The following is a 26,043-nucleotide window of genomic DNA, read 5'->3' as shown; positions in this document are numbered from 1 at the left end:
AACAAAAAACTTGTTGGTGTAGCTGATCTAATACATAGAAACAAACACAGAGAGCTAAGAAAACTGAAGAGACAAAGGAACTGTTCCAAATGAAAGAATAAGATAATAACCTCAAAAAACACAACAAAACAAAAACAAAACAAAGATAGTCCATCTACCAGATAAAGAGTTCAAAAAGAATGGTGATCAAGATACTAACCAAACTACTCTGGAGAAGAATGGAGAACCACTGTGAGAATTTCAGCAAAGAGATAGGAAATACAAAAAAGAGGAACCAATCTAAGATAAAGAATACAATGAGTAAAGTGAAAACTACACTAGAGGGAATCAACCACAGATCAAAGGAAGCAGAAGAATGGGACCAGCAACTAAAAGAAAGGGTAAAGGAAATCACCCCACTGGAAGATCAAAAAATAAGAAGTTAACTTAAACAAAAACAAACAAACAAAAAACACTCCTGGCTTTTCAACCAGAAGGGAGTGGCATGACATATTCAAAATACTGAAAGGAAAAATCTGCAACTAAGAATACTCTATTTGGCAAGATTGTCATGCAGAATTGAAGAAGAAATAATGTTTCACAGACGCAAAAAGCTAAAGTGGTTCATCGCCACTAAACTGACCTTACAATAAATGTTAAAGGGACTTCTTTTTTAAAAAAATTTATGGCCACACCCAAGGCATATGGAAGTTCCTGGGTCAGGGATTAAATCTGAGCCACAGGTGTGACCTATGCCACAGCTGCAGCAATGCTAGATACCTTTGACCTACTGCACTAGGCGGGGATTGAACCTTCTCCTCCACAGTGACCAGAGCCACTGTAGTCGGATTCTAAACCCACTGTGCCACAACAGGAACTCCTAAAAGACTTTTTTTAAACATAAAAGAAAAGGCCATAAATAGAAATATGAAAATTATGGAACAAAAAATCTGACTGTAAAGGCAAACACAGAGTAAAGGTAGTGAACCAACTGCCTGTGTACCAGTATGGAGGTTAAAATACAAAAGTGGTAAAATGATATAATCTACATTTATTAGGTAAATAATACACAATTGTTTTTCCTTTTTACGCCCGTACCTGTGGCATACGGAAGTTCCCATGACAGGGATGGAACTGGACCTGCAGCCACAGCAAAGCCACAGCAACACTAGATCCAAGCCATATCTGTGATCTTTGCTGCAGCTTATGACAACCTCAGATCCTTAACCCACTGAGAGAGGCCAGGAATCAAACCTGCATCCTCACAGTGATGGCAGGTCCTTAACCTGCTGAACCACAATGAGAACTCCCACAAATTTTTTTAAAGTACAATATGATGTCAAAAGCATAAAAGGTTAGGTGGGAGAGTAAAAAATGCAGTGCTTCTAGGACACACTCAAAATTAAGGAACTATCAGCTTAAAATGGACTGCTATATACACAAGTTGTTATTTAAGAACCTTCTAGTAACCACATACCAATAACCAGTTAATAGGTACTCACACAAAAAAGAGAAAGGAACACAAGCGTAACACTAAAAACAGCTATCAAACCACAAGGGAAGAGAGCAAGAGAAAAAGAAACAGATAAGAACAACAAAAACAACCAGAAAACAATGAACAAAATGTTAATAAGTATACACCTACCAATAATTACTTTACATGTGCAATCTAGAGACACTCATTTGGCTGAATGATTACCAAAATAAGATCCATATATATGCTGCCTACCAGAGACTCACTTCAGATGTAAAGGCACACACAGACTGAAAGTAAGAGGATAAAAAAAGATATTACATGCAAATGTAAACAAACAAAAAAGCTAGGATATCAATACTTAGAGCAGATGAAACAGACTTTAAAACAAAGAGATAAAGAAGGGCTCTGCATAATGACAAAGGGATCAACCCAATAATAAGAGGAAACACTTGTATATATGTATGTACCCAACACAGGAGCACCTAAATATATAAACCAAATATTAACAGATATGAAAGGAGAAAGTTACAATAACATAATCATAGCAGAGGACTTCACACTCCACTTACATCAATGCAGATCATCCAGACACAAAAGCAATAAACACTGGCCTTAAATGACACATTAAACCAGATGGACTTAATAAATAGTACATCCACCCCAAAAATGGATAACATTCTTTTTAAGTACACATGGAACATTCTCCAGGATAGATCACGTTAGGCCACAAAATGAGTCTCAATAAGTTAAAGAAAACTGAAATTATACTGAACATCTTTTCCTGACCACAACTCTATGAGACTGTAAGAAAAAAGTATGGAAAATACACAAACGTGGAGTCTTAACAACATGCTACCAAATAATGGATTGCTGAAGAACTCAAAGTGGAAGTCAAAAAAATACTCTGAAACAGAGTCTACGGGATGCATCAAAAGCAGTTCTAAGAGAGAAATTTATAGCACTGTAGGAAACAAGGAAAATCTCAAATAATCCAAACTTACACCTAAAGGAGTTAGAAAAGAAGAACAAACAAAACCCGAAGTTAGCACAAGGAAGAAAATAACAAAGGATCAAAGTAGAATAAATGAAACAGAGACTAAAAAATAGCAGGAAAGATCTGTGAAACTAAAAGCCTGTCCTTTGAAAAGATAAACAAAATTGACAAACCTTTAGCCAGATTCATCAAGAAAAAAAGAGTTCAAATACATAAAATGAAAAATGAAATGGAAGTTACAACTGACACCACAGAAATACACACAACTGTAAGAGATTACTATGAATAATTATATGCCAACAAACTGGACAACCTAGAAGAAATGGCTAAATTCTTAGACACATACTACCTTTTAAGACTAAGTCAGAAGAAATAGAAAACATCAACAGATCAATTATCAGTAATGAAACTAAATCAGTAATCAAAACACTCCCAACAACAAAAAGTTCAGAACCAGATGGCTTACAGATGAAGTTTACCAAACACTTAAAGAAGAGTTAATACCTATCCTTCTCAAACTATTCCACAATATAGACAACTAAGGAACTCCTCTAAATTCATTCTACAAGGCCAGTATCACCCTGCTACCAAAACCAGACAAAGATACTACACAAAGAAAGCAAATTTCAGGCCAATATCACTGATAAACACAGATGCAAAAATTCTCAACAAAATATTAGCAAACTGAATCCAATAAATCATTAAAAGGAGCATACACCATGAACAAGTGGATTTATCCCAGGGATACAAGGATGGTTCAATATTCACAAATCGAACAACATGATACACATTAAGAAAACAAAGGACTAAAAAGCATAATTTCATCTCAATATGGTCCATAAAAGCTTGCGAAAAAATTCAATACCCACTTATGATAGAAACTCTCAACAAAATGGCTACAGAGGGAACATACCTCAACATAATAAATGACTAAATCAGAGTTCTCATTGTGGTGCAATGGAAATTAATCTGATTGTTATCCAGGAAGATGCAGGTTTGATCCCTAAGTGGGTTGGGGATCCAGCGTTGCCATCAGCTGTGGCACAAGCCAGCAGCTGTAGCTCTCATTTGACTGCTAGCCTGGGAACTTCCCATATGCCATAGGTGCAGCCCTAAAAAGCAAAAAAAAATTTTTTTAAAAGCATATATGACAAACCCACAGCTAATACCATAATCAACAGTGAAAAACTGAAACCATTTCCTCTAAGATCAGAAATAAAACAAGGATGCCCACTCTTGACACTTTTATTCAACAGTGTACTGGAAGTCCTAGCTAATCTGACAAGAAAAAGAAATAAAAAGAATTCAAATTGGAAAGGAAGAAGTAAAACTGTCCTGTTTGCAGATGACATGATACTATATACAGAAAATTCTAAAGACACTACCAAAAAACTATTAGAATTAATAAATGAATTGAGTAAATGTATTTTACAAAGTACAAAATTAATATGCAGAAATAATCTGCATTTCTATACACTAATAACAACCTATCAGAAAGTGAAATTAAGAAAACAATCATATTTACAATTGCATCAAAAATAAGAAAATACCTAAGAACAAATTTAACCAAAGAGGTGGAAGACCTGTATTCTATGACACTGATGAAAGAAATCAAAGACAATACAAATAAATGGAAAGATACACCATGCTCGTGCACTGAAAGAATAGTGTTGAAATGTCCACACCAAGATAACCTACAGATTCAAAGCAATCCCTATCAAAATACCAGTGGCATATTTTATAGAAATAGAGCAAATAATCTTTAAATTTATATGGAAACACAAAAGGCCCCAAATAGCCAAAGCAATCTTGAGAAAGAAGAAAACTGGAGCTATCATACTCCCTGACTTCAAACTACAGTTCACTCCTGGACAACACAAGTTTGAACTAACTGGATCCACTTATTTGCTGATTTAGTTCAATAAATAGGTACCATAGTACTATTGAATACATGGCTGTTTGAATCTGCAGATGTGGAAATAAGGATCAGGAGGGCTGACTGTAAAGATATATGCAAATTTTTTACTGTAAGTAGGGTTGGTGCCCCAACCTATGTATTGTTTAAAGGTCAACCATATTAACACAAAGCTATAGAAATCAAAACAGTACAGCAATGGCACAAAAACAGACACATAGATCAATGGAACAGAACAGAGAGGCCAGACATAAACCCATACTTACATGGTCAATTAATCTGCAACAAAGGAGGCAAGAATATACAATGAGGAAAAGACAGCCTCTTCAATAAATGGTGCTGGGAAAACTGGACAGCTACATGCAAAAGAATGAAATTCAACCACTCTCATGCCATATACAAAATTAAATTCAAGATGGATTAAAGCTTTAATTGTAAGACCTGAAACCGTAAAACTCCTAAGAAAACCCAGGCAGGAAACTTGGACATCAGTTTTGTAATATTTTTTAGGATATATCTGCTTAGGCAGAGACAACCAAAGCAAAAATAAATGAATGGAACTATATCAAACTAAAAAGATGTTGCACAGCAAAGAAAACCATCAACAAAATGAAAAGGTAACCTACTGAATGGAAGAGGATATTTGCAAATTATCTATCTGGTAAGGGGTTAATATCCAAAATGTATGAAGATTTCTTAAAACTCAGTATCAAATAACCAAGTGATGCAATTTAAGAATGGGCAGAGGATCTGAATAGGTATTTCCCCAAAAGACATATATAGATTGCCAACAGACACAAGGACAGATGCCACCAATCATCATGGAAATGCAAGTCAAAACCACAATAAGGTATCACCTCAAACCTGTCAGAATGACTGTCATGAAAGAGATGATAGATAGGAAGTGTGGGTGAGGATGTGTAAAAAGGGGAACCCTTGGCAACCCTTGTAGCCACTGTGGAAAACAGTAAGGAGGGTCCCCCAAAATTAAAAATAGAACTACAGTATGATCCAGCCTTTCCACTCCTGTGTATTCACCCAAAGAAAACAAAAACACTAATTCAAAAAGACATATATGCACCCCTTTGTACACTGCAGCATTACTGACAATAGTCAAAAATATGGACACAACCTAAGCATCCATTGGTAGAATGCATTAATATACTCAGCTATAAAAAAAAAATAAAATCTTGCCATTTGTGATAACACGGATGGATCTAGAGAGTGTTACGCTAAGTGAAATAAGTCAGTGAGAGAAAGACAAATAACATATGATTTCACCTATACGTAGAATCTAAAAAATAAAACAAATGAACAAACAAAACAGAAACAGACTCACAGCTACAGAGAGCAAATTGGTGGTTGCCAGAGGAAAGAGGGTTGGGAACTGGACAAAATAGGTGAAGAGATTAAGAGGTGCAAACTTCCAGTCATAAAATAAGTAAGTCATAAGAAGTAATCTACAGCATAAGGAATATGGCCAATAATATTATAATAACTTTGTATGATCACAGGTAGTATTAGACTTATGGTGGTATTCATTTCATAATATATTTTAAGTCACTATGTTGCACATTTGAAACTAAATGTTATACATCAAGTAGACTCAATTAAAAAATAAAGAAATGAACAAACAAACCTTAAAAACTCCACCACACACCTGGTTCTGACTCCTGCTTCTGTAAAGGTGGGAAGAACCTTAGGTATGTCATCTTGGTGCTGTACTTCAGAGTCCTGGTCCGTCTCATCACGTGGGCAAAGGAAAGCTTCAAGTGCTCAGTAACGTTCTTTAGTTGAAAGTATTTGGTATTGAAGAAAAGGAGGGTGTTCAAGAGGACGATTGGTGAGTAAGCGCCCAGTTGCTTGCACTCCCACAAATGCTCTTCTTCAATGCGAGAGAACATGTAACCTGGACAGAAGGGGGCGGGAGGAACAGAACTGAGCTCCTGCTAACTGGGAATAAGTAACTTCTCTTATTCTCTGACAGGAAAATACTAGAGAAAAGACTGGTTGTTACTCTTTTTCTCCCTCTTCCTCATAGAAAAACAGAAAAGGCACTGCAAAGAAAAGGGCAGATGATTCCAGTGAAGCAGGCAATATGAGGACTCACCTGAAACAGTTTTAATCTACTGTTATTTTAGACCAGAGGGTAGCAAACTTTTTCTGTGAAGAACCAGATGATAAATATGTTAAGCACTGGGGGCCATAAGGACTCTGAACAAGTTTGTTGTTGTAGAAGATGAGGAACTATAAGCAATTCATAAACCGGTGTGGCTATTTATAAAATTCACTTACAGAAACAAATTTGAACTTCATGTCATTTTCACATGCCACAAAATAATGTTCTTGAATTTTTTTCCAACTACTCAGAAGTGCAAAAAATGTTGAACTCACGTATTATACAGAAACAGGCAGCAGGCCAGATCTGGCCCATGGGCTGCAATTTGCAGACTGCTGTTTGAAATCATTATGTTTACTGTTAACTGGTTCAGTTTTATTTGGCTAAAATCATTAGAAGGGGGAAAGCTCTCTCTCTCTCCCACATCCTCTTATTTTAAATTTATATTAAGAGTGATTACTTCATAGAAACTTAACTGGATTTTTCTTGAAAAGCAAAGGTCAGAAAATTAAAATAAACAGACCCTTTAAACCCCTCTTCCTCATGATACCCCTTGGTCTTTCATGACATCATCTTCCCAGTCCTCTTCACTGCTGCTTCTTCTATATTCTGTTCTTGGGAGAGTACTCATCAACATGAACTTATTATTTCCAACTCTATGTTCCTAGGCCCCTCTCTCAATGTTAAATGCATCAAGCCATCACACTGCTCATAATGCTTCTCTACAGCCCATATTTCTGGGCATCACATTCAACCTCTCTATTCATAGCCAAGGAGGCTGAGACCAGGAGTGAATCAGGGACTTGTCCAAAGACATACAAAGACGTTTTGAGAGGAAGACTTTAATTCTTTTCTTTTTTTTTTTTTTTGCTTTTTAGGGCCGCACCCATGGCATTTGGAGCTTCCTAGGCTGGGGGTCTAACTGTAGCTACAGCTGCCAGCTTACACTACAGCCACAGCCGTGCCAGATCCGAGCCTTATCTGCAACCTACACCACAGCTCACAGCAACGCTGGATCCTTAACCCACTGAGCAAGGCCAGGGATTGAACCTGCAACCTCATAGCTCCTAGTTGGATTCATTTCTGCTGCGCCATGACAGGAACTCCAAGGCTTAACTCTTTTGACCAGTTCAGGATACTTTTTATAAAATATCAAAACAGGTCCATGCTAACAAATAGAATCTAGAAGTAGGATATGTGGCAGATACTGGTACACTACACAACTTTGCCAGATCAAAAGTGGTTTCTAAAGAGTAAATGTAACCTCCAGTTGTTGTTTTTCTTTTAATTTTCAACAGTTTGTATCTTATACGAAATGAAAATTATAACTTTACTAAAATCAATAATAATAAACCAAAGACTTTCTCCTCAAAAGTCCAAATACGTTATAAATCAAGAGACATAAAATGAGCGATTAATAAAAAGGTAATCATAAAACTTAAGGAACTTAAGGCATATCATGAAAAGACAAAATATAAAATAATCATCCTACCATTAGGAAGTATTGTAGGTTCCCATATTTTCAAGAGTTTGGTAAGTTCAATCATAAATCTGGAATAGGGCTCAGTAAAAATGTTATCTATTCTACCATTTTCAAACAGGTACTACGAGAGAAAAAAATTGAAACATATATGGTTGATATAAAGAAAATACAAATTTTAAAAGATTATTATAAGGAATAGAGTTTACCCTTAGTTTATGTCCTTACAATAGTGTGAAACATTTTACAAATACTGTTCAAATACCAAGATTCAAGCTAAAGATCCTTTTCACATGAATTAACATTATCTTGAGCACTGAGCTTATAAAGATTTCTATTTCCTTTTTAAAACATTGATTAAAAATAATTATAACAAATAACATAAGTACCTTTTTTTTTTTAGGGCCACACCCACAGCATACGGAGGTTCCCAGGCTAGGGATCAAATCAGAGCTGCAGCTGCTGGCCTACGCTAGAGCCACAGCAATACAGGATCTGAGCCTTGTCTGTGACCTACACCACAGCTCACGGCAACACCAGATCCTTAACCCACTGAGCAAGACTAGGGATAGAACCTGCGTCCTCATGAATGCTAGTCAGATTCGTTAACCGCTGAACCATGATGGGAACTCCTGATATAAGTACCTTTTAAACAATTAATAAAACTACTATACCAAAAATTGGTTCTAATTCATACTTGCCAAATCATTTTTCTAATTCTCAGTGTCTGAGATGTGCTTACTTTTTAGCCTAGTTATAAGATGACTTCCTGAAATAATGCAGTTAGCTACTGTTAGGTGACCTGAAGATACCTAAATTTTAAAACTATTTATTTGGAGGCATCTAACCACAGTTCTCAATGCTCTGACTCACAACCCAGCCTTCAAAAAGTTCAAGTCTAATTATAGGACATAAAAGTATGTTAATTATAACCACCAAGAATCATATCACAGGAAGGAAAGCAACAACCTGGGTAGATTACTATTAAAAAATATTCTGAGGGTGCAGGCTAGGTCAGATGAAATCAGAGAAATATAATGAGCATTTACAGAACACAAAGTAGCATGATTACATGTTAAAAATCTTTTGATTTTAAGATCTGGTATTTTTAACATATATCTAACGGCTACTTTGGTTTCCTACTTTTTGGTCTATGTATGACTTGAAGAAAATTTTTATTTCAACTTAAATTTATGCTGGCTAATAACAATTATACATCATTTCAATGTGCTCTGTTTTTTGTTTTTTCGTATTTTCTAGGGCCACACTCATGACATATGGAGGTTCCCAGGTCGAATAGGAGCTATAGCCGCTCCTAAGCCACGGCCACAGCAACACCGGCTCCGAGCCGCATCTGCGACCTACAGCACAGCTCACAGCAGCGCTGCATCCTTAACCCACTGGTCGAGGCCAGGAATTGAACCCGAAACCTCATGGTTCCTAGTCGGATTTGTTAACCACTGAGACATGATGGGAACTCCCTCAATGTGCTCTTTGATGGCCATACCTGTAGCATGTGAGTTCCTGGGCTAAGAATCGAACCCAAGCCACAGCAGTGACAAATGCTGGGCCCTTAACCACTAGGCCACCAGGAAACTCCTCAGTGTGCATTTTAATAGGCCTTTTCAAAAGCAATTTATGATCAGATAGCCAGATTACAGTTATGTTGTTGAAAAATGAAAGATAAACCCAGTATACAAAGGCAACTACAATCAACAGTCGGGGGGATTTCAATCCTTAAAAAAATATCCTTTATGAATACAGAATTGAGTTTTGTACATTCACCCAAATATAAGTACATATAAAATACATGGATTAAAAGCAATCACTTCTCCCTCAGATCATAAACAAGACAAAAATGCCACTTCTATTCAACACTGTATAGGAAGTCCTAGCCAGAGTAATTAGGTAAGAAAAAGAAATAAAAACCATTCAAACAGAAAAGGAAGAAGTAAAACTATTTCTATTTACAGGTGGCAAGAAACTATATAATAGAAAATCCAAAAGAACACATACCAAAACTAGTTATCAGAGCTAATAAATGAATTCAGTAAAACTGCAGAATATGAACAACACAAAATCACCCACAATGAACAATTCACTTCAAAGAATAATTTGTAACAGTGACATCGCTGGACATTTAACCTGCTGGGCCACAAAAGAAGGCCTGAACTATTACTTTTTTTATGAATACTTCTGTGGTTTCTAATTTTTTGCTGTTAAGCACAATGTTAACAGAGTTTCCACTGTGGCTTAGCGGGTTAAGAACCCAACATAGTGATGTAAGGATGCAGGTTCAATCCCTGGCCTCAATCAGTGGGTTAAGGATCCAGTGTTACTACAAGCTGTGGCATAGTTTGCAGATGTGGCTCAGACCCCATGTTGCTGTGGCTGTGGTACAGGCCTGCAGTTGCAGGTCCAGTGTGACCCCTAGCCCGGGAACTTTCATAAGCCATAGGTGGTGCCATAAGAAGAAAGAAAAATATCATAATCAAAATACTTGCACTTTTGTGCATTTCGTTGGGAGAAAGATGATGATCAATGGATTTGCTAGACTAAAGAATTTATATGCATTTAAAGGTACTGTTTTGGTTTTGGCAGCACTTGGGGCATGTGGAAGTTTCTGGGCCAGGGACTGAACCCATGCCACAGCAGCAACCCTAACTGATGCACTGACAATGCTGGATCTGTAACCCACTACATCACAAGGGAACTCCACATTTCATTTTTTTTTTTTTCCCTTATGTCCACACCAGTGGAATGAGGAGGTTCCCAAGCTAGGGGTCAAATCAGAGCTACAGCTGCTGGCCTATGCCACAGCCACAACAACATAGGATCCAAGCCGCATCTGAGACCTACACCACAGCTCACAGCAATGCTGGATCCTTAACCCACAGGGCGAGGCCAGGGATCAAACCCACAACCTCATGGTTCTTGGTTGGATATGTTTCTGCTGGGCCACAACAGGAACTCCCACATTTAAAGTTTTAATAGCCACTGTTAAAGTGCCCTCTGAAAAGATCTCCAACAGTGTACATATATCTTCACTAAAACTTGGTATTATCAAACTTTTCAACTTTTTAAATCCAACTGATAGGAGAATTTGTTTTTCTTTTTATGGCCGCACCTGTGGCATATGGAAGTTCTCAGGCTAGGGGTTGAGTAAGAGCTGCAGCCGCCAGCCTACACTACAGCCACGGCAATGCCAGATCCAAGCCACATTTGCAACCTACACTACAGCTTGCAGCAATGCCAGATCCTTAACCCACTGAGTGAGGCCTGGGATTGAACCAGTATCCTCATGGACAGTATGTCAGATTCTTAACAATAGGAACTCCTGATAAGTGAAATTTTCCCTGATTATAGCTGACCACATTTTTATATGAGAGGCACTCCAAAACAGTGAACATAAGCACAGCCCCTGAGGCTGAATTATCAGAGTTCACACTTTGGCCCTGCCACTTACTGTGCCTCAGTTTCCTCAGCAGAAAATGATAACAATATTAGTTTTTAGACAACATAGGGCGACACCAACAATTAAGTGAGTTAATGCATGAAATGCACTTATATTAATATATATCATCCACAGTAAGTGATTGTTAAGTATTCCTGGTACATTTTATATATTAGCAATCTCTTGAATTTTTTCTCTTGACTATTAGTTTCTTTTACCAAATTATCTCTCCTAACTAATGTTGACAGTGGTAGTCAAGGTGGTGACATTATAGATGAGTTAGTTTCTTTACATTGTTATATTTTTCAACATTCTTTACAATTAGCGTAATTATTTTTATAATCAGAAAAAAAATAAAAAAGAGCACAGATATCTAAAATGTCAACATACGTAAACTATCAAAATTCCTTACAGTTAAGGAAAATTTATTTCTTGTCAAAATTGACAAAGGGTTCATAATTATTTACTTCCAATAACAATCATCAGACAATCTGTTAACTTACGGCCTCTTTTTAATGATATTGTAATAGAAGGTTTGTTTGTTCATTATGCTTTTTAGGGCCATACCAGTGGCATATGGAATTTCCCAGGCTAGGGGTTAAATCAGAGCTATAGTTGCCAGCCTAAGCCACAGCCAGAGCAATGCGGGACTTAAAGCTGCATCTGCGAGCTATACCACAGTGCGCAGCAATGCCAGATCCCAGAAACAATGGGATTGAACCTGCAGCCTCATGGATACTAGTAGGATTCCTTTCCATTGCGCCACAAGGGGAACTCCCAAAAGGTCATTTATTAATTAATATAAACAAAGAACAAGATAAATATACTAGGAAAACACTTTAACAGGCTTATGAATTGTCTCACAAATAGAGTCTATTTAAATACAGCAAGGTATCTGACATGCAAAGAACTCAAATGTTTTTGATTGAAATCCTGGCAATGATCACATTTTGATTCTATCCAAATCATTAGAATATTAATAAATATCACAACTTATTTCTTGATGTCTGTACTGACAAAATAAGAAAATGTCCTTTAGATACAATATTATAGACTCCAAGAGTACAGGAAATGTGTTCATAATCCTCACAATTTTTGGCTAAGCAAAAATGTACACATAGCACACATAGTAAGTTCTCAATGAATTTTTGTTGAAAGAATCCATAAAATCCGCTAGTACGTAAATTTTAAAATATTTTTTACAACACAGAAATAGGATCAAAATATAAGGGGAACTTATTAAGTAGCAAAGGTGCTTTTTTTTGATCTTTTGTCTTTTGAGGGCCGTACTTGCGGCATATGGAGGTTCCCAGGCTAGGGGTTGAATCGGAGCTGTAGCTGCTGGCCTATGCCAGAGCCACAGCAACTTGGGATTCGAGCCACATCTGCCACCTACACCACAGCTCACAGCAATGCCAGATCCTTAACCCAATGAGCAAGCCCAGAGATCAAACCTGCAACCTCATGGATACTAGTCGGGTTCATTAACCACTGAGCCACAATAGGAACTCCAAAAGGTGCCATTTTAATTCTGTGGAAAACAAATGTTGCTTATGTAACTAACTACCCCTCGGAAATGTTATTCATCATAAACATACCTTTCTCATATAAAAAACTGAATTGTAGATAATTAAAGATGTCAATCCAAAAAGCTCCAAATATTTTAGAAAGAAATTGATGAGAATTTACATTTAAATACTTGAGTATGAAAACCATCCTAAGCAACATGGAAAACCCAAGAACTGTAAGGAAAAATATATCCATATTGGACTATGTAAAAGAAAAAAAGAAAATGTAGAAAAGGTTATTTATTGTGCTACAAACAACGGTTATCTCAGGGCACGGGAATGGATGGAGATAAGTTTTTCTTATTTTATTTATTTTTTTGTCTCCTTGTCTTTTCTAGGGCCGCACCAGCAGCATGTGGAGGTTCCCAGGCTAGGGGTCTAATAAGAGCTGTAGCCACTGGCCTCCACCAGAGCCACAGCAACACAGGATCCAAACTGTGTCTGAGACCTACGACCATGGCTCATGGCAACACCGGATCCTTAACCCACTGAGCGAGGCCAGGGATCGAACCTGCAACCTCATGGTTCCTAGTTGGATTTGTTAACCACCGAGCCACTACAGGACCTCCAATACATTTTTCTTTATAGGCCTTCACCTACTGTTTGTTTGTTTCTGTTTTTGTTTTCTTGGTCTTTAGGGCCACACTGGCAGCATATGGAGGTTCCCAGGTTAGAAGTATTTCATTATCTGCAGCCGCTGGCCTACACCACAGCTACAGCAATGCCAGACCCGAGCTGCATCTGTGACCTACACCACATCTCAGGGCAACACTGTATCCCTAACCCACTGACTGAGGCCAGGGATTGAACCTGCATCCTCAAGGATACTAGTCAGATTTGTTTCCACTGAGTCATGACTGGAACTCCTTTTTTTTCCACCTACTGTTTTAACAGTACTTAGCATATTTTATAATTAAAAAATAAAACTTTAACAACAAATAAATGCCTAAATAGAACAACACATCACCAATACAAAAGTGATAAAATTTGGCAAACAGAGAAAAGAGAAAAAACAATGATATCCAGAGTTATACTACCCCTGGGGAGTTCCTGTCGTGGGTCAGCAGTTAATGAATCTGACTAGCATCCATGAGGACGCAGGTTCGATCCCTGGCCTTGCTCAGTGGGTTAAGGATCCTGTGTTGCCATGAGCTGTGGTGTGGATTGGAGACGTAGCTTGGTTCCTGTGTTGCTGTGGCTATGGCATAATGGCTACAGCTCCAATTCCACCCCTAGACTGGGAACCTCCATATGCCGTGGGTGCGGCCTTGAAAAAAAATAAAAATAAAGGCAGAGTTATATATACCACCCCAAGATGATAACGGCTGTAAACACTTTTCATGCATTTCATTTTATTATGTATCTATGTCTGTGAATGGTTTTATTTATTATTTTTCTAATTATTTTTCTTTTGGCCACAGTTATGACATGTAGAAGCTCCTGGTCCAGAAACTGAACCTTTGCTACAGCAGTGATCTGAGCCACAGCAGTAACAATGCTGGATCCTTTCTTTAACTGCTAGGCCACCAAGGAATTCCTTATATGAATGGTTTTAAACCACTGTATGTTAAACATATAGTAATACACATAGAATATGAACTTATATTGTTCATTTAATGCTTTAATATTTTTTATGCACTATTAGAAGTCACTTTGTAAACAGTTTTTATTAGCTACATAATACATAACTGTATAAATGTACTGTAATTTACTTAACCATTACCCTTTGGTGGATACTTAAGGTGATTTCCACTTTTGGGCAATGATGTCTGAACTTCAAAGCTCTGACAGACTCCCCCAGAATGAATTACTGGTAAAAAATATGAACATTCAAAAATATTCTTGAAACATATGCTCGAAACTGCTTTCTACAAAGTATGTACTAATTACCACCAGCTATTAAGGTGAACCTATCTCACAGAACTCATATCAACAATGAGTGTTGTAATTTTTTTATTTTTGCTAAGGTGATAGATAAGGTGATATACTAATTTGCATTAAAAAGTTTAAATGAGACTTAACATTTGTATAAATACATATATATATATGATGAACAGAGTCACCTATGTCACTTCTTTAGTTAACTGTTTTGTATACCTTTTTTGTCCATTTAGTAATAAAATACGCCACCCTCAATTTCTGTTTTACTACTAACAGTCTCAGTACAGCTTACAAAACCTTATACGATTAAGACTTTTAAATCAGAGTCAGTGGTTCATTGTGAGTTAAGGAGCAATAGTAATAGCTAGCAAACCATATATATATATACACTATAGTTTTGCAGCTTAATTCACAAGTTCTAACAGAACTATTAAAAATATAATAGATATAATAACAATTATTGAATTTTATACCTGCTGGATTCCAAGGCACAAGTATAAGATACTGTCTGGATCATATTTTTCACCATTTGGTCTCCGTACTTCTTGGATAAACTGGCATAAGCCCAAACTCAACTCAGCAAAAGTGCAGGACAGAATATCTTCCTTCAACTTGATAGAACGGACTGTGAAAAGGTAGAAAACATCTGAAATACTAACTTACAGGAAAAATAAGAGCATTACTCAATTCACTGACTACAGTGGCCTGGGTACTCTGGTATACAATGGTGAATACATGGATTAAAGACAGATTCTAATCTCAAGGTTTTTTTAGTTAAAGGAATAAAGACAATGCAGCACATAAGATGTAATAGGTGCTATGATAAAGATTTTATTTAAATAGGAATCTATGAAAAAAAATGAGGCCCGTCCACTAGGGAAGGGTCACATTAGATTTTGGAAGATGTGACACTAATGCTAGACCTTGAAAAAGAATTAAACAGGTGGATAAAGAATTCCAATCTGAGAAGTTCTTTTGTGGTGCGGTGGGTTAAGGATCCAGTGTTGTCACTGCAGCTGCTCAGGTCACTGCTGTGGCATTGGGTTTGAGCCCTGGCCCAGGAACTTCTCCATGTTGAAGACATGGCCAAAAAAATAAAGAATTCCAATCTGATGATATAAAATGATATCCCAAATTGTATTCCACAAAATATAAATCTGGAAAACAGCAATACATTGCATCTGCCTCTAAAGAATTCACAATGTTTTTCAATACATTAAAAGCTGTAGGGTTATTTGCAAAAATAATAATGCTGTTTAACTTTGTCATATTTATTTGAATATAGAGCAATTCAGTAACACATAATATCTTCATGCCTTTAAAAATGCTGCCATAATATGTGCTTGGCCACAAAAGTGAAAAGGTTCAGGTATATAGCAGAAAAGAGTGTAGGTGGGCAGATCAGAGTAAGCCTCATATATTAGGATTTTGAAGACATCTAAGAACTGAATTAATTTTAAGTAGAGTTACCTAATTTGACATGTAGGCAGGGTAAGAGTTGAAACAGTCTTTCTAGTAACTGCATTTCTGCATTCTAGATTGCAGGTTTCCAGAGATATACTTGAACTCCTCTGAGTTGGTTTTGCAAATGGAAATAGGTGATTTATGAGGGCAAGAACCACGTCTAACCCTTTCACTTGAGTACCCATACCATGTGCCTGATACATGATAAATATATTCAGGAAATATCTCACTGGATGAATGAGTAGTAGTAATGAGTAGGCATCCCCTATATCGCATTCACTCCTTATAGTCAAATGCAATATTACTTCTCCATTCTAACTACCCCTCCTTCTCTCTCAAAAGTGTTATGGTTCAGAGTGGAAGGTAAAGGGCCAAATAAACTCCCATAACAAGAATATACTGATAACATTCTGGAACAGAGAGATTACACTTCATCTAGGGAAATTCAATGAGTCAGTCACACACCACAGCAGCGACTAACTCAATAAGGAGGGTAGACTGAGGAGAAGCTAAGGGTGCATGCAATCACCAGGTGTTAGAAAGTATAGTTGGAATGAGGCAAAAAATCAGCAGGTGTTAGAAAGTATAGTTGGAATGAGGCAAAAAATTGAGTTACAAGGGTATCTTACATAAAACAGAAAATAAAAAAGCAAAGTATAAGTTGAAAACAAAGTTTGGAATATAACAACAAAACCAGGAGAAAAAGAAAGCTAATTACTGGGCTGTGCTGCTAAATTATACATCTTTGCTCTATTTGAACTGTTTACTAAGTTCCAAATTTCCTGGAACCAAAAGAGAAACCCTACGAATACGGTCAATCACATACATCTCCTTATTAGGAAAAATTCCTATAGAAGCTTTTCCAAGTATTTTTCTTTAAAAAAAAAAAAAAAGTGTCAGAGTGGATTCCATATGGGTTATTCTACAGACATAGGGTTCAAGAAGACAGATTTGAGTCATTTGCATAATGTTAGAAAAGGAAATAAAATTCCTTTTCTTTGAATGAGAAACCCATGTAACGAGTTCTTTAAAACTGAGAATAAATATTAATTTCTCTTTTTAAACATTAGACTTCAAATTTTAAATAATTTAAAAAATTCCATTTACAAACTATAAATTCCATTTACAACAATGAAGGAGTTCCTGCTATGGCACAGGGGGTTAATGATCCAGCACTGTCTCTGTGATGGTAAAGGTTCTATCCCTGGCCCAGTACAGTAGGTTATGGATCTGGCACTGCTGCAGCTGTAACACAGATTGCAATTGTGGCTTGGATTCAGTCTCTGGCCTGGGAATTTCCATATGCTGAAGGTGTGGCCAAAACAAACAAACAAAAATCAACAATGAAATTACAAGCAATTCGGATTACAAGGAGATAAATATTTTACCTCTACAGCCTGGCTCTGAAGATTCTTGAGAGAGCGCATGGTCTTGAGCACTTCCTAAAGGATCAGAACATGGGCTAGATGACGCATGTTCAACTCCTGACAAGGAAAGAAAAATTAAAGAGAAGTTTAAATAAAGATGGGAAAAAATTTAAGTAAAGCCAAAATCAAAGTTTTATGAGATTTTTGACCTAGTGCTTATCTCTTTTGAATATGTATGACCTTACTTATGACCTTATTTATCTATATTCCTCCCACCCCCTAAATCGAGACACAAACTCAAGCCCAGTATTTACCGCCACATTTCAGATCCCCCTGCTCCTCCTTGGCATTTTTCCACTGAACCCAATTCTTCCAGGCATTCACCCCATACATGTATTTCAGTGTCATCCCAGATACTGAGCACCCTTGAAAGGCTCCTTGAATAAGACTCCTGGGTTCAACAGACACTATAGACTTCTTCCGCCCCTGTAAAAATTCCAAAAATTTACAGAATATAAAATTTAGTTTTGGATCTTTAAGAATTATGGCTCTCAAAGATAGAAAGGGCATAAATGTACAGAAAATGGAATTTAGTATTAGATCCCAAAGACTTACAGTTCTTAGATCTAGAAAGAGCTTTAGAGATTATCTAATCCAATCCATATGGGAAAAGAAAAAAAGAAAATTGAAGTGTAGAAGGTAAGATTGTAATAATCACTAACATATGAGTACTTACTAAGTTCCAGATACTAGACCTACCCAATGAGGTATGAATAACAGTTATTACTGCTCATGACTAATTAAGGGAACATATGAGTACATGGGCCATAAAACAAGCCTCAATAAATTATCTAACTAAAATAGAATTAAGCTAGAAACCAATAACGGAATAAAGTTAGAAAAATCCTTAAAAATTAGAGATTAAACAACACTTAATAAATACCCCACAGGTCAAAGAAGAAATCACAAATACAGTTAGAGAATATTTTAAATGTACATAAAAAGGAAAACAAAATTTGTGTAATAGTGCTAAAACAGGGCTTACAGGGACATTTACAATGTTAAAAAGCTTCTACAAGAAGTCAATTAAAGTTTAAAGCCAAAAATTTAAAGTTTCCATTGTGGCTCAGTCAGTTAAGAAACTGACTTGTTTCTTAACCCACCAAGAGGAGGTGGGTTCAATCTCTGGCCTCGCTTGGTGGGTTAGGGACCTAGCGTTGCCCTGGCTGTGGCGTAGGCTGGCAGCTGCAGCTCTGATTCAACCCTTGGCCTGGGAACTTCCATACACCACCCTAAAAAAGGAAAAAAAAAAAAAAAAGCTTATATGTTAAGAAACTGGGAAAAAGACTACCTTAAAAACCAAAGTAACCTAAGAAACAAAACAAAGTAGAAGTTCCCACTCTGGCACAATGGAATCATTGGCACCTCTAAAGAACCAGGATGCAGGTTCAATCCCCGGCCCAGTGCAGTAGGTTAAAGGACCTGGCATAGCCATGGCTGCACCATACATTTCAAATGCAGCTTGGATCAGATCCCTGGCCCAGGAACTCCATGTGCAAAAACAAACAACAACACCCCCCCCCCCAAAAAAAAACCAAGTAAGGAAATAATAAAAAAAATAAGAGCAAAAATGAATGGCAAAAAAAGCGAAAAAAATAATAAAACTAAAAGCTGGTACTTTTAGAAGGTTAAAAAAAAATCTCCAGCTGAGATGATCAAGGATAAAAAGAGAGAAGACAGATTACCAACAACTGATTCTACAGACATTAAAAGAATAACAAGAGAATATTATAAACATTGTTATAACAATAAACTTAACTTAGATAAACTGGACAAATTTCTTAAAAGACACAAATTAACAAAGCTGGCTCTAAAAGAAATAGATTACCTAAATACCTATAGCAATTCAATTCATAGTTTGAAACCTTCCCACAAAGAAATTATAGACCTGGAGTTCTCGTTGTGGCGCAGCAGAAACAATCTAACTAGGAACCATGAGGTTGTGGGTTCGATCCCTGGCCTCGCTCAGTGGGTTACGGAGCAGGTGTTGCTGTGAGCTGTGGTGTAGGTCACAGACCTGGCTCGGATCTGGTGTTGCTGTGGCTATGGTGTAGGCCGGCAGCTGCAGCCCCAGTTAGACCCTTAGCCTGGGAACCTCCACATGTCGCAGGTGTGTCCTTTAAAAAAAAAAAAATTCTAGACCCAGATAGTTAGACTGTTGAATCCTACCCAACAATTAATTATATAAATTATACCTCAGAAAATAGAAGAGGAATAACACTAGTTCACCTTATGTTGCTATTATCCTGATAGCAAGGACAGACAACGTCATTATAAGAAAATTACAGGTGAAGAGCTCTTTTAAAATAATACACTTAAACCTTTAACAAATTATCAGAACCTGAATACAGCAATATATAAAAGAATAAATACATCGTGGCGCAGCAGAAACAAATCTGACTAGGAACCGTGAGATTGCGGGTTCAAACCCTGGCCTGGTTGAATGGGTTAAGGATCTGGCATTGCCATGAGCTGTGCTGTAGGTTGCAGATGTGGCTCAGATCCTGCATTGCTGTGGCTGTGGCACTGGCCAGCAGCTGTAGCTCCAATTTGACCCCTAGCCTGGGAACCTCCATATGCCGCAGGTGTGGCCCTAAAAAGCAAAAAAAAAAAAAAAAAAAAGGAATAAATACATCAAAAGAAAGTAGTGATCATCCCATGAATACCAGGTTAGTTTAACATTTAAAAAGTTAACGTATTTCACCATTTTAATAAACTCAGAAAAGAAAAAACAGATTTATCTGAAGAGATCCACCTGATAAAGTTCAAAACACAATCATAATAAAAACCTGAGCAAATCAGAAATAGAAGAGAAGTTCCTGAACTTGAGAACATACAGGTAACATGATACTTTATGTTGTAAGGCTAAACACTTCCACAAGATTGATAAGAAGCATGATGGTCTGACTCCAGTTAACGCAAAAAATTTTTAAAAAGGAAGAAAATGCATCAAGATTGTAAAAGAAAGGGAGTTCTCTTGTGGTGCAGTTCTTTAAGGATTCAGTGTTATCACTGCAGAGGCTTGGTCTGCTGCTGTGGCATAGGTTCTATTCCTGACCTAGAAATTTCTAGGTTTTGGGTGTGGCCAAAAAAGGGCTGTTACTAAAAAAGTAAAAAAAATAAAAAATAAAGAGAGAGATTGTAACAAAAAGAATGAAACTGCTTTTACAGATAACAAGATAGTGTAGGTAGAAAATACTAAGGGAGTTCCCGTCGTGGCTCAGTGGTTAACGAATCCGACTAGGAACCATGAGGTTGAGGGTTCAATCCCTGGCCTTGCTCAGTGGGTTGGGGATCTGGCGTTGCTGTGCGCTGTGGTGTGGGTCGCAGACGTGGCTCAGATTCCAAGTTGCTGTGGCGGTGGCAAAGGCCAGCGGCTACAGCTCCGATTCGACCCCTAGCCTGGGAACCTCCATATGCCGCATGTGCGGCCCTCAAAAGACAAAAAGAAAAAAACAAAAAACCATAAATCAATGGAACAGAACAGTTTCAGAAACAAACCAACACATATATATAGTCAATTGACTTTTAACAAAAGTGCCAATGAATCTAATGGGGAAAGGGTTGCCTTTGCAAAAAAGTGTGTAGGAACAATTATCATGTATCAAATAAATGAAACTTGAAACTTGCCTCAACTTATACAAAAAAATTACCTCAAAATGGATTATAGAAAAACATAAAAGATAAAAAAATAAAACTAGAAAAAAAGATAAAATATTAATTACCATAGTTAAAGATTTTTAGGTGGGAGCATAAAAAGCATGAATTGTAAAAGGATAAAAATTGATAGAGTAGATTCCTCGAAATTAAAAAGTTCTACTCTGGTGCGGCTGACCAAGGTGGCAGAATAGGAAGACCCTGAGCTCATCTCTTCCCGTAAGAACAACAAAATTACAACCATGTACAGAGTAACTATCCATAAAAATGACCTGAAGACTAGCAGAAAAGAGTTTCTACAACTGAAGATATGAAAAACTACTACAAGATGGGTAAGAGGGGGGAGACACCGTATAATCAAACTCCACACCAGCAGGTAGGTGACACACAAATGGGAAGATAATCTGCGACTGCAGATGTTCTTCCCAAGGAGTGAGGGGTCCGAGTCCCATATAGGGCTCCCCAGCACAGGACTCCTACACTGAGAAGACAAATCTTTAGAACACTTGGCTTTGAAGGCCAGTGGGGCTTATTTTCTGGAGAGCCAGGGGGCTGTAGGAAACAAGAGACTCCACTCTTTCCTCACATACTCCAAAACCTAGGCAAAAGCAGCAGGCTGAAAGGAGCCCACGTCAGACCCACTTGGTTTTGGGAAGCCTCCAAGAGAGGCAAGAGGAACAAGAACTTACCTTGGGGATATAGATGCTGGTCATAGCCATTTAGGGGAGTTCAGGCTACAACAAGAACCCTGCTGCTGGCAAACAATATTTTAGAATCCTCCCACTAGCTTATAAGAATTGGAATCAATCTGCCAACCAACCAGGTGCCACCAATCTTGGGTGGCCAAGCAGCTAGCCAGGTGTAGACACTGTCACACCTACCAGCAGGTTTCCTGCTGTAAGGCCCCATGAGTCACCAGCAACCTAAAACAAAGCTCTAATTTACCACTGGGTACCAGCTGTAGGACCTTCTCAGGACCAGCCTTGACCACAGGTAGGCTGACGACAGCTCCAGGATCACCAGGGCTCCACAGCCAGAGATTCCCCAGAAGCATGCTCTGCCCATAAGTGGGTCAGTACTAGCCCCAGGATACCATGGGAACCATGCCCACACACCAGCAAGCCAATACCTGCTTTGGGAACCCTAGGCCCCACAGCCAGAGATTCTGGGATTCAGCTCTGCCCAGCAATGGACTGGAACTAGCTCCAGGACACATCCTCACCCACCAATGGATAGGTACTAGCCCTGGGATCCCATGAGCAGTGGCCTTGCCCACCAGAGAGCAGACACTATCCCTGGGAATACTGTAGTCCCACAGCCACCTGTATTAGGACCCAGTCTATACCTCAGTGGGTCAAAACCAGCCCAGGACACCCACCTCCCACACAGCCCCACCCACAGAAGGAACGCACTAGCCTAGGAACCCTGCAGAGCTCTGCAGCCAGCCACCTTATAACCTGGCCCTGCCCACCAGTGGGCCAGCACTGGGACCAGAACTCCCTGGGCTGCAGCCAGCCACACAAGGAGGCAGATGCCTACATATGGCAACCAAACGGGCTGGAGACCAGTCACACCTACAACCACAGCCACAGTAGTTAGTATTTCATAACATAAGGACTCATGCGGTGCGTATAGAGGGCACCTCTAGAGCACACAACTCTGGGGATCAAAAGGGACTGCACTACTTGGCCCTATAGGACATGTCCTACATAGGCCACTTATCTAAGACTGGGAATCATACTAACCTATAAAGTACACAGAATTAAAAACAGAGAACTAGGCAAAATGAGGCAATAGAGGAATATGTTCCAAACGAAGCATTCTACCCAATAAGAGTTCAAGGTAATAATTGTGAAGATAAACAAAGAATGAATAGTGAGAAGTTGGAAATTTTGAAGAAAGAGTCAGAAAATGTAAACAAAAACAGCTGAAGAATACAATAAAGAAATTAAAAAAAAAAACCCACTAAAGGGAATTAACTAAAAGATTAAATGACACAGAGGAACAGATCACCAAATTGGAAGACAGTATAGTCAAAAAAACCTCAAGCTGATGAATTTCCTCATGGCTCAACAGGTTAAGAGTCAGGTGTTGTCAGTGCTATTATTCTGCTATTCTCATTACAAATGCGAAGGTTTGTGGGTAAGGCAAATATATGGTAAAGGTAAGAAATCATCCACACATAAATAAGATATCAAAACCACCAATCGTGAGGAGGGTACAAATGTAGGATACTGGAGATGAATTTGCAATTAAGGAATCAGCAACTTAAAACAATCTTGTCTATATACAGACTTCTATATCAAAACCTCATAGTAAACACAAAATAAAAATCTACAATAGATACATACACAAGTAAGAAAAGGCAATCCAAACACAACACTAAAGACAGTCATCAAACCACAAAAGAAGAAAAAAACGGAAGAAAAAGACCAACAAAAACAAATCCAAAACAATTAACAAAATAGCAATAAGAACGTACATATTGATAATTACCTTTAATGTAAATAGACTGAATGCTCCAACCCAAAGGCAGTGACTGGCTGAATGGATTCAAAAACAAAGTGAGACGATGGAAGATAATAATCCATGCAAACAGAAATCAAAAGAAACTGGAATAGCAATACTCATATCAGACAAAATAGACTTTAAAAAGTTACAAGACAAAGAAGGACATTCTTTGATAATGATCAAAGAATCAATCCAAGAAGAAGATATAACAATTGTAAACATATATGCACCCAACATAGCAGGACCTCAGTATATAAGACAACTCTTAACATCCTTAAAAGATCAACAAAACTAATAAACCCTCACCCAGATGCATCAAGAAAAACAGGTAGAGGACTTAAATCAATAAAACTAGAAATGAAAAAGGAGAAGTTACGATGGACATCACAGAAATACAAAGGATGACAAAACACTACTATAAGCACCTATTTCACAAAAAATGGACAATTTCTTTGGAAGGTACAATCTTCCAAGACTAAACCAGGAAGAAATAAAAAGATGAATGGACCAATCACGAGTAATGAAACTATGATTGAAAACTTCCAACAAAAGTCAAGGACCAGATGGCTTTACAGGTTAATTCTATCAAACATTTAGAGAAGAGTTAACATCTATCCTTCTGAAAATCTTCCAAAAAAATGGAGAGGAAGGAACACTCCCAGACTCATTCTATAAGACCACTATCACCCTGATATCAAAACCAGAAAAAGATACCACAAAAAGAGAAAATTAAAGGAGTTCCGATTGTGGCGATTGTGGCGCAGTGGAAATGAATCCGATGAGGAACCATGAGCCTGTGGGTTCGACCCCTGACATCACTCAGTGGGTTAAGGATCTGGCATTGCTTTGAAATGTGGTATGGGTTGCAGACATGGCTCACATCGGTGTTGCTGTGGCTGTGGTGTAGGCCGGCAGCTGTAGCTCCAATTTGAATCCTAGCCTGGGAACCTCCATGTGCCATGATTGAGGCCCTTAAAAAAAAAGAGAGAGAGAGAGAGAGAATTACAGAGTAATATCAGTGATGAACACAGATGTAAAATCCTCAACAAAATACTAGACAACCAAACCCAGCAATACAAAAAAGGATCATATCCCATGGTCAAGTGGGCTTTGTCCCAGGGATTTTTCAATATACACAAATCAATCAATGTGATATATATCACATTAACATATTGAAGAATTAAAAACCACATGATCAAGTCAACAGATGCAGAAAAAGCTTTTAACAAATTTGAACAACTTTTACTGAAAAAACCCTCCAGAAAGTGATCACAGAAGGAACCTACCTCAACATTAAAAAGGCCATATATGACAAGCCCACAGCTAACATCATTCTCAATGGTCAAAAGCTGAAAAAATTCCCACTAAGATTAGGAACAAGACAAAGAGGTCCACTTTCACCACTTTTACTCAACATGGTTTTGGAAGTCCTAGCCAGGGCAAACAGAGAAGAAAAAGAAATAAAAAAATAAAAACTGGGGGGAGTTCCCGTCGGGGCGCAGTGGTTAACGAATCCGACTAGGAACCATGAGGTTGTGGGTTCGATCCCTGGCCTTGTTCAGTGGGTTAAGGACCCAGCGTTGCCGTGAGCTGTGGTGTGGGTTGCAGACGTGGCTCGGATTCTGCGTTGCTATGGCTCTGGTGCAGGCCGGCAGCTACAGCTCCGATTAGATCCTTAGCCTGGGAACCTCCATATGCTGCGGGAGTGGCCCAAGAAACGGCAAAAAAAGACAAAAAAATAGTAACAATAAAAATAAAAATAAAAATTGGAAAGGAAGAAGTAAAACTATCACTGTTCACAGATGACATGAAATATACATAGAAAATCCTAAAGATGCTACCAACAAACTAAGAGCTCATGAATGAATCTAGTAAAGTTGAAGGATACAAAATTAATACATAGTTATCTATTGTATTTCTACATACTAACAGTTAAAGATCAGAAAGAAACTACAAAAATTAGCCATAAAAAAGGATGGAATAATGCCATTTGCAGCAACATGGATGGACTCAGAGACTGTCATACTAAGTGAAGTTAAGTCAGTCAGAGAAAGGCAAAATCATATAATATCACTTATATGCGGAATCTGAAAAATAATAAAAATGAAGTAATTACA

The 26,043-nt window shown here is 37.8% G+C and overlaps 1 protein-coding gene across 8 annotated transcripts in view; it reads right to left on the bottom strand.

Moving 5' to 3' along the window:
- ZMYM4 (zinc finger MYM-type containing 4) overlaps positions 1-26,043 on the bottom strand; it is a 165,590-nt gene that overhangs the window by 9,420 nt on the left and 130,127 nt on the right. For 7 of the 8 annotated variants that reach the window (XM_047793299.1, XM_047793298.1, XM_047793300.1 and 4 more), the window contains 5 exons: positions 18,013-18,184; positions 17,720-17,815; positions 15,341-15,492; positions 7,977-8,088; positions 6,026-6,274 (listed from right to left, as the gene is read on the bottom strand). In XM_047793299.1, the coding sequence (XP_047649255.1) occupies positions 6,026-6,274; positions 7,977-8,088; positions 15,341-15,492; positions 17,720-17,815; positions 18,013-18,184 (781 nt within the window). Of the gene's footprint in view, positions 1-6,004; positions 6,275-7,976; positions 8,089-15,340; positions 15,493-17,719; positions 17,816-18,012; positions 18,185-26,043 lie in introns of all 8 variants that reach the window. The other variant, XM_047793301.1, reaches the window with a different exon arrangement.

Source organism: Phacochoerus africanus, chromosome 8, assembly GCF_016906955.1.
Source record: "Phacochoerus africanus isolate WHEZ1 chromosome 8, ROS_Pafr_v1, whole genome shotgun sequence".
Lineage (NCBI taxonomy): Eukaryota > Metazoa > Chordata > Mammalia > Artiodactyla > Suidae > Phacochoerus > Phacochoerus africanus.
This window is presented reverse-complemented; position numbering and strand designations above follow the sequence as displayed.